The sequence below is a fragment of the Haliotis asinina genome, unplaced genomic scaffold, assembly GCF_037392515.1.
Source record: "Haliotis asinina isolate JCU_RB_2024 unplaced genomic scaffold, JCU_Hal_asi_v2 scaffold_42, whole genome shotgun sequence".
NCBI lineage: Eukaryota > Metazoa > Mollusca > Gastropoda > Lepetellida > Haliotidae > Haliotis > Haliotis asinina.
The window spans coordinates 23,121-31,420 of NW_027133913.1; the positions used below are offsets into that span (position 1 = coordinate 23,121).

The 8,300-nt window shown below is 41.9% G+C and overlaps 1 protein-coding gene across 1 annotated transcript; it reads right to left on the reverse strand.

The window, feature by feature from the left end:
• Positions 1–4,923: 4,923 nt before the first annotated feature.
• On the reverse strand, positions 4,924–6,196 carry LOC137270131 (uncharacterized). Its single transcript, XM_067803924.1, has 3 exons — positions 5,983–6,196; positions 5,313–5,860; positions 4,924–5,163 (listed from the first exon to the last, which is right to left on the reverse strand). The coding sequence occupies exons 1-3, from the start codon at positions 6,194–6,196 to the stop codon at positions 4,924–4,926; spliced, it is 1,002 nt and encodes a 333-aa protein (XP_067660025.1).
• Positions 6,197–8,300: the final 2,104 nt, after the last annotated feature.

The following is an 8,300-nucleotide window of genomic DNA, read 5'->3' on the forward strand; positions in this document are numbered from 1 at the left end:
TGTAAAGTCAGACGAACTGCAACTGTTTGAAGATTCGTATTTAGAGTAACAGGGCTATGTGTCACACTCTGATGAACCAAAATAGAAGCACCTCCAGTTGCTCGATCTCCCGGAGGAGAAATAGAATGATAATCGTTGAACTGTCTTAAAGTAAAGGTATCAGTAGTTTTTAAATACGTATCTTGGAGACATTGCGCTGATTGCTGAAAGTCCTGTATAAGCAATTGCTCTTCGCTGAAATTGTTTTTCAGTCCTCTACAATTCTACTGCAGTATATGTGACAACTCTGTCATGGTGTCTCAATGGGCGATCAGTCCCGTGAATGTGAAAAAGGACTATTCCTCCGCCTGTCCTGTTGGGACACAGTTACTTCCATGTCTAGAGGTCCAGATGAATTTTGGAGAGGAACCTCTGAGGGTGAAGAGTCAGTAAGTGAGAGATTTCTATATATTTTTTCCCCTTTCTTTCGTTTTGATTGATATGTGGCTGGTTGTGAACTGGCACGTTGGAAGGTAGGCGTTTGGGATGACTCAGGCTGAACATCAGTCTGAGACCCAGACGTTGACAGGATAACTTGGGCAGTAGCTTGTTTGGTGAAACGTTTGTTTGGTGACCCAATACAGACGATGTTACCACAGACCGGGAGACTGCGGCAGAATAGGTTTTAGTCAATGGAGGTGTCTGAATTTCAAAAACAGTTTCTTTGCCTCCAGGTAAGAAATATTATGTTGACACTTGAGTTTCATGATATGTGATTCTGTTTACCACACTGGGCAAGACTTGGAAGACGCAGCATGAGTGCCATTACAGTTGCAGCATTTGAGGTCCTTCTGGCAGTCCATACCATCATGGTTGTCACCACAACGATGACAGACAGGAGAGTTCCGACAAGAGTTTGAACCATGTCCAAACTTTTGACATTTATAACATCGGAGTGGAGTGGGGACATACACCTCCAATCCGATGTTAAAATAGCCTGCCTTGATGGATTCAGGAAGGGACGAACGAGCAAAAGTCATTAAATATGTATTGATGTTAATGATAACACCATCTGTCTTTATTGTGAAACGTTTGACAGCAGTTACCGCCTGGTCTTTGAACTCGGTAGTGATTTCATCCTCAGACATGCCAGACAGGCAACGAGCCCTGTCATGAACAAGACAAGAGTTCCGAGACCTGTGCACAGTCACAGCAACCTCAATATTTGCAAATGTTTTGATTGACAGCAAATTCAGAGACTGCTGTCTCCGTGCACACTCCACAAGAAGCGAACCACTACGGAGACAGGTGACGTTGATCACCTCACCACAAATCCCCGATATGGCTTTGGAAATGGCAAATGGGTTTAGTTTGATTGGTGAAAAATCAACAGCCTCGATCACCAGAAATCGTGCCCATGAATCATTGTTAAAAGAAGTATTTCCAGATGAAACATCCAAATCCTCAAGACGTATTTTGTTTTTTGCTGCGAGATGAACCAGAGTTTATTAGTGCCATGATGAAAGGAAAACTTTTCAGCATCCCTGCTCCCCACCTACCATGGAGTGTCAACAAGGACGATGTTAAATAGCGTCGGATATCCTAGATGCCGACACCAGGAATACAAGGATGTTATACTCCAGTGAGTATGACACAAATAGCAACATGTATACCATATTCAATGCCAGGGTGGTTCTGCCCATGACAAGAAATTGGACACATGTTTAATCTGGAGGTCAACATCACCAGATTGGCCCATGAGCCATCGCCTTCTGGCACAGGACTCTAGGATTATATTACAGAGTAGAATACACCAATGTAAAGTTATCAATAATTTAAACATTGCAAATAAAAAATGTCCAAGACCCAAAAGATAATTTACTGTGCAGATATAATCACCATGCACAGGGCATGCCGTGCCCAGCCAATTGGTCGAACCGGGCCCATTCCACCACCGGTCTAGGTGTAGTCAGGGCCAAAGTGGCGTGTTGAGCAACAGGAACACGGTTCCAGGCCCCTGCTACACTCAATCACCAGGATCCCTTCCTCCACCGACACAGGGCCGCAACCCACGGCCAACGGGTTGGTGGACCAAATATCCTCCCGGGTCCACGACGGGGGTGTTGGCAAGCTCTTGGTGTTACCCAGCACCCACCACGAGGAGGTGGCTCGCCACGGGTGCTTACTGCGAAAGGGTTCAGCTTTAATGGTGCCATGTCTGGAGTCTCAATAACAAGCCATAGTTGGTTTTAAATGGTTCATCATCTGAGCTCCCCATCCACCACGCAGTATCACAAGGACAATGCTACCTCTTGCTGACCCTTTTATACTTTCTCATCAAATCTCTATTCATGGCTGTGAGCTTGTTGATTTGTTTCCTCTGTCTGGCAGACATCCTGGTAATCCTGGTCCTGTCTGGAGAGACAAAGGGTAACCGTACCACTAGTGGATTTGGAGTGGGAACCCTGCTGCTCACTTGATTTTCATCCGCTTCTAACTCTGATCTCACAGTAGAATTATCAGTATCTCCTTCCTTTACTTCTCTTTTCTTCTGCCTCTGCTTCTGAACCCACCTCAGGACATCTTGATGTCTCTTTTTACATCTTTCTGTGATCTTTCCGATATTGGAACATAATATTTTCTCATTTGTTCCCTCTCCTTTCTGTGATAATTCTCCCCTTCTTTCTCTATCTTTCTCCTTCGGTAGTCTCTCTGAATCTCGGCCCTTGTCTTTCCCATGTTCCCTCTGCAAAGACGTAAGCATTAAGTGAACTTTGTGTCACTGTGTAATCAAAAGGAATAAACAATCGAAAGTGTAAGCTTCGTTACCATACATGTAATGTTCGTTGTTTAGAAAACGCAAAACAAAACCTGATAGGTTTCGTACAAATAAGTCTAAATATCCTCAATGAAAACAGACAATAGCCTGGAAGACGTGTTCCAGCTTAGAAATATGGACTTACATGTCTCTGCAGCTTCGGAATTGGACGGGAATACCTTATTCTGAAATATTTGTAATCTTCGTTACTCATCCTTACTACACTGTGTAGTATAAATAAACGCCTTCTTCTTTGTGCCGCATATATAAAAAAAAACTTGAAGTTCATTGCATAAAGGGCTATACGAAACCACAACCAAGGGACTTTCACCAATAATCCTTCATCAGTGTAGGTGTAAGTTTGTTTCAAAAGTCCAGTCATCCGTTATCACGTTACCATCAATGTGCTTGCTGCGCTGTCTAATATTTCCAAAAACTACAATTAGGAAAGGACTTTATGTATGAAGAAAAAACCTATGATGGTATACAGATATACACTGACAACTTTACATACTTTTTCGTTGGTCGATAGTCAGTCAGAGAACACCTTCCGTCATTCAACTTTTTCAAAATCGTATTCTTCACGTAAAAGTGTAATGGCCTCTCTAAACCGCGATTTTCACAAAGGGATGTAACTCCCATTTGCACAAGGAAACATCCCCGTCATGCATACCATCATAAACCAGGATCTTGAATACAAGGTCTGAAATGTGGTAACGAAAATTACATCACGAAAATTACACTTGTAATTTATTTAAATTGTCATTTACAAATAATGTGTCATTTGAATCCAATCAGGGCATAAGGTATGTGTATATTGGTCATCAATTCCATACATGGGGTGGAGACACCTGCAGACTGTGCGATACTGACAGCAGGCCAGTATCGTAGATTACAGGCTTAAAACAAACCTCTCTTCCAGTAACTATAGGCACAGCGGCAAAGAAAAGCATCTTTAAGGGATGAAATTACAGCCTACATATGAATTTGTTGAGCATTTTGCAAATTCTTTGACCATTATGTAACTTTTACTTTGTACTTTTTACGTTTAAATTGAAAACAAAAAAATGTATCGAGGATTACAGAAAATTGGCGACAACATGTCAACGCACACATTTTTTTCTTGTGGTGAGGTGTTTGAAAGAGGTATATGTCTGTCAATATTACATGCACCGAAGGTCTCCATGATACAGTCTCCCCTGAAATACAGTGAATGTAGTGATCAAGCGATAAGGACTTATTAGACTACCCCCATTGTGCGACATGGGTAAAATGAGCGAAACGAGGTGTTTATAATGATAAGTATTGTGCTAAACACTAAATGTACGTACCCTGTGAGTATGAATAAGTGGCTCTACGTGTAACTATGTGATGAAAGTCATAGTAAAGTCCAAGAAAGCACATATAATTAATTTAAATGTCATCGACACGACATTACACCATTGGTGCACATTTCGTGAGAATTGGTGTAAAGCAAGTGGGCCTCCAGCTTGCAGCACCAAGGATACCCGGATGATATACTCCAGCAGAGAAATTAAAAGATTAATATTTCCACCAGATTGGCCTATGAGCCACCGCCTTCTGGGCATACGACTCTAGGCAAAAACACATATAAAATGTTACATTTCAAATTACAATCTCCAAATAGCCAAGCAAGAAAAATGAAATCAGTTTCATAAATTTTGAGCATGAAATAGTTATAGCCCAGGGCTTGGCGTGACCAGCCGATTGATAGAACTGGACGAGTTCTACCACCCGTCTAGGTGAAGTAAGGGCCGAAGTGGTGTGTTGAGCAATAAGAGCAAAATGGTTCATTCTCCGGCATGTTCTCTATTCGCCCACATCCCATCTCGCCCACAGTCTTAAAACAACATATTGGTTAGGAATTACATAATGATCAACTTGTGTCATACCTATGACTGAAGAATGGACTCTCCACTTTTGAAGATGTGGGCGAATTCAGATGTGGGCAAATGAAGACAAAAGTAATGGTGGGCGAAAGTAAGAAGAAAATAACTCAGTTTGCTTCTACATTTTTTTTATTTCTTTACAGTTCATTCAGTCTTATGTCTTATTCACTCAAATTTACATTTTGTTTTTATTTCTGTAACAAAGTTTCATAATGTTCAGTTCAACTTGATCAGGTGTCCAGCCGCGTCTAGAAACTGTAGCGGTGATCTTCTGCCAGTTTCCAGTTGCTGCTGCAGTCTGTGCAGGCGGCTGTCCAGGTTCTTGTAGAGTCTGGATCTTGGGCGGACAGCTGCTCCATGCTCAATCTGTCTTCTGGCCACTCTGTTTGTTGTCTCGAGCTTCTTCATTGCGATCACAAACTCGTAAATGTTCGGGTGGTGCTTCTGAACCAGCTTCTTAAATCCAAGGTGGAATCCCTCCAAGTGATTGTTTGTTCTTGGCCCAGTGTTTCCATGTTGATTCCAAATGCGAGGTGGGAATCTTGTGTCGTAGTCAACCCATGTAGATGTGATGTAGTCGTTGAACTGGGAGACTGGTTCAATACTTCCATCCAGGCATCTTGGATCTGATCCACTGGGAGGAGGGGGAGTGCTGCAGCACGTCGCACGTGGGTGTTGAAGGCACGGTTGTCCTTGTAGGTGTTCACAAGGCCTTTCTCTGAAACCTGCCGCCAAACCGCCTGGGTGAAGTGGAAGTAGCATCCACGGACTTCTGCATCGGGGAAGACTCTCTCAGTGGCTCCAATAGCAGCAGCTTCGTAGTCAGTCTGTACAACGGAGGGAAAAAGTTCAACGCCGACAATAGCAAGCACAGAGTCCTTCATGTAGTTAAACAATCTAATGTATGTATCACGAGACTTGCTTGGCAGCAGGGAGAAGGCGACTGGGAACATCTGTCCATCCACAAGGCAGTGCACAATGTAGACTTGTTGCCACAGGCTGGGACACACAAAAGATGTTCCGTCCATGAAGATGGTTTCTGCATTGGCGAGGATGTCCAGCATTTCTGCGGTACTGAAGATCAGGATCCTGTCTTCATCTTCGCTGTCTACAACCAGGAACTGTTGTAAGTCTGTTGTCTCAGTCCAGGAACCTTAAAAACAAGCAAGTGTGTTAGACGTTGTTTTTGATGAATGAATGAATGAAGTACGCTGTCAAGAAATCAATTGAGCATTATGCAAATATCAGTAGATAAGTTAATACTTAAAAAGGTACCTGTGAAGTCTACATCAGCACGGGTACGTGGGACTGGTGGAAGAACCTTGGCACGCTGACGGTAGAGTCCAGACTTGATACTGTAGAAGGAAGCAACAGTAGCAGCAGCTTCTTCGTCTAGGTTCTGGTTCTTCATTGTAGATTTGCTGGACAGGCTTGATCTCTTCTTGAACACGTTGTCTAAGTCTGGTGAGAAGTCGACTCTCTTCTTCATTCACTAGTAGAGGATGGTTGTGTTCTGATACTGAAGTGATGTGATCCCCAATGGTGCTGCATCTACCCATTGTGTTTAAAGGAAGTCATTAATGTGGCCTTCATAGAGTGGAGCGTTGCTGTGTTTAAAGAAAGTCATTAATGTGGCCTTCATAGAGTGAGTGTTACTGTGTTTAAAGGAAGTCATAATGTGACCGTCATAGCGTGAAGCGTTACTGTGTTTAAAGGAAGTCATTAATGTGGCCTTCATAGAGTGAGTGTTACTGTGTTTAAAGGAAGTCATTAATGTGGCCTTCATAGAATGGAGCGTTACTGTGTTTAAAGGAAGTCATTAATGTGGCCTTCATAGAATGGAGCGTTACTGTGTTTAAAGGAAGTCATTAATGTGGCCTACATAGAGCGAGTGTTACTGTGTTTAAAGGAAGTCATTAATGTGGCCTTCATAGAGTGGGTGTTACTGTGTTTAAAGGAAGTCATTAATGTGACCTTCATAGAGTGGAGCGTTACTGTGTTTAAAGGAAGTCATTAATGTGGCCTTCATAGAGTGAGTGTTACTGTGTTTAAAGGAAGTCATTAATGTGGCCTTCATAGAGTGAGTGTTACTGTGTTTAAAGGAAGTCATTAATGTGACCTTCATAGCGTGGAGTGTTACTGTGTTTAAAGGAAGTCATAATGTGACCTTCATAGCGTGAAGCGTTACTGTGTTTAAAGGAAGTCATTAATGTGGCCTTCATAGAGTGAGTGTTACTGTGTTTAAAGGAACTCATTAATGTGGCCTTCATAGAATGGAGCGTTACTGTGTTTAAAGGAAGTCATTAATGTGGCCTTCATAGAATGGAGCGTTACTGTGTTTAAAGGAAGTCATTAATGTGGCCTACATAGAGTGAGTGTTACTGTGTTTAAAGGAAGTCATTAATGTGGCCTTCATAGAGTGGGTGTTACTGTGTTTAAAGGAAGTCATTAATGTGACCTTCATAGCGTGGAGCGTTACTGTGTTTAAAGGAAGTCATTAATGTGGCCTTCATAGAGTGAGTGTTACTGTGTTTAAAGGAAGTCATCAATGTGGCCTTCATAGCGTGGAATGTTACTGTGTTTAAAGGAAGTCATTAATGTGACCTTCATAGCGTGGAGTGTTACTGTGTTTAAAGGAAGTCATTAATGTGGCCTTCATAGAGTGAGTGTTACTGTGTTTAAAGGAAGTCATTAATGTGGCCTTCATAGAGTGAGTGTTACTGTGTTTAAAGGAAGTCATTAATGTGGCCTTCATAGAGTGGAGCGTTACTGTGTTTAAAGGAAGTCATTAATGTGGCCTTCATAGAGTGGAGCGTGACTGTGTTTAAAGGAAGTCATTAATGTGGCCTTCATAGAGAGAGTGTTACTGTGTTTAAAGGAAGTCATTAATGTGGCCTTCATAGAGTGAGTGTTACTGTGTTTAAAGGAAGTCATTAATGTGGCCTTCATAGAGAGAGTGTTACTGTGTTTAAAGGAAGTCATTAATGTGGCCTTCATAGCGTGAAGCGTTGCTGTGTTTAAAGGAAGTCATTAATGTGGCCTTCATAGAGAGAGTGTTACTGTGTTTAAAGGAAGTCATTAATGTGGCCTTCATACAGAGAGTGTTACTGTGTTTAAAGGAAGTCATTGATGTGGCCTTCATAGAGTGGAGTGCCACTGTGTTTAAAGGAAGTCATTAATGTGGCCTTCATAGAGAGAGTGTTACTGTGTTTAAAGGAAGTCATTAATGTGGCCTTCATAGAGTGAGTGTTACTGTGTTTAAAGGAAGTCATTAATGTGGCTTTCATAGAGTGGAGTGTTACTGTGTTTAAAAGAAGTCATTAATGTGGCCTTCATAGAGTGAGTGTTACTGTGTTTAAAGGAAGTCATAGAGTGGAGTGTTACTGTGTTTAAAGGAAGTCATTAATGTGACCTTCATAGAGTGAGTGTTACTGTGTTTAAAGGAAGTCATTAATGTGGCCTTCATAGAGTGGAGTGTTACTGTGTTTAAAGGAAGTCATTAATGTGGCCTTCATACAGAGAGTGTTACTGTGTTTAAAGGAAGTCATTAATGTGGCCTTCCTAGAGTGGAGTGTTACTGTGTTTAAAGGAAG

What these genes read in the sequence shown, in the direction of transcription:
- LOC137270131 (XM_067803924.1), bottom strand. Translation starts at nt 6,196, where the DNA reads ATGAAGAAGAGAGTCGACTTCTCACCAGACTTAGACAACGTGTTCAAG. An exon ending in TGCTGATGTAGACTTCACAG is followed by an intron (nt 5,861 to 5,982) that starts GTACCTTTTTAA and finishes CTTGTTTTTAAG; the next exon opens with GTTCCTGGACTGAGACAACA. An exon ending in TCCAAGATGCCTGGATGGAA is followed by an intron (nt 5,164 to 5,312) that starts GTATTGAACCAG and finishes CTTGGATTTAAG; the next exon opens with AAGCTGGTTCAGAAGCACCA.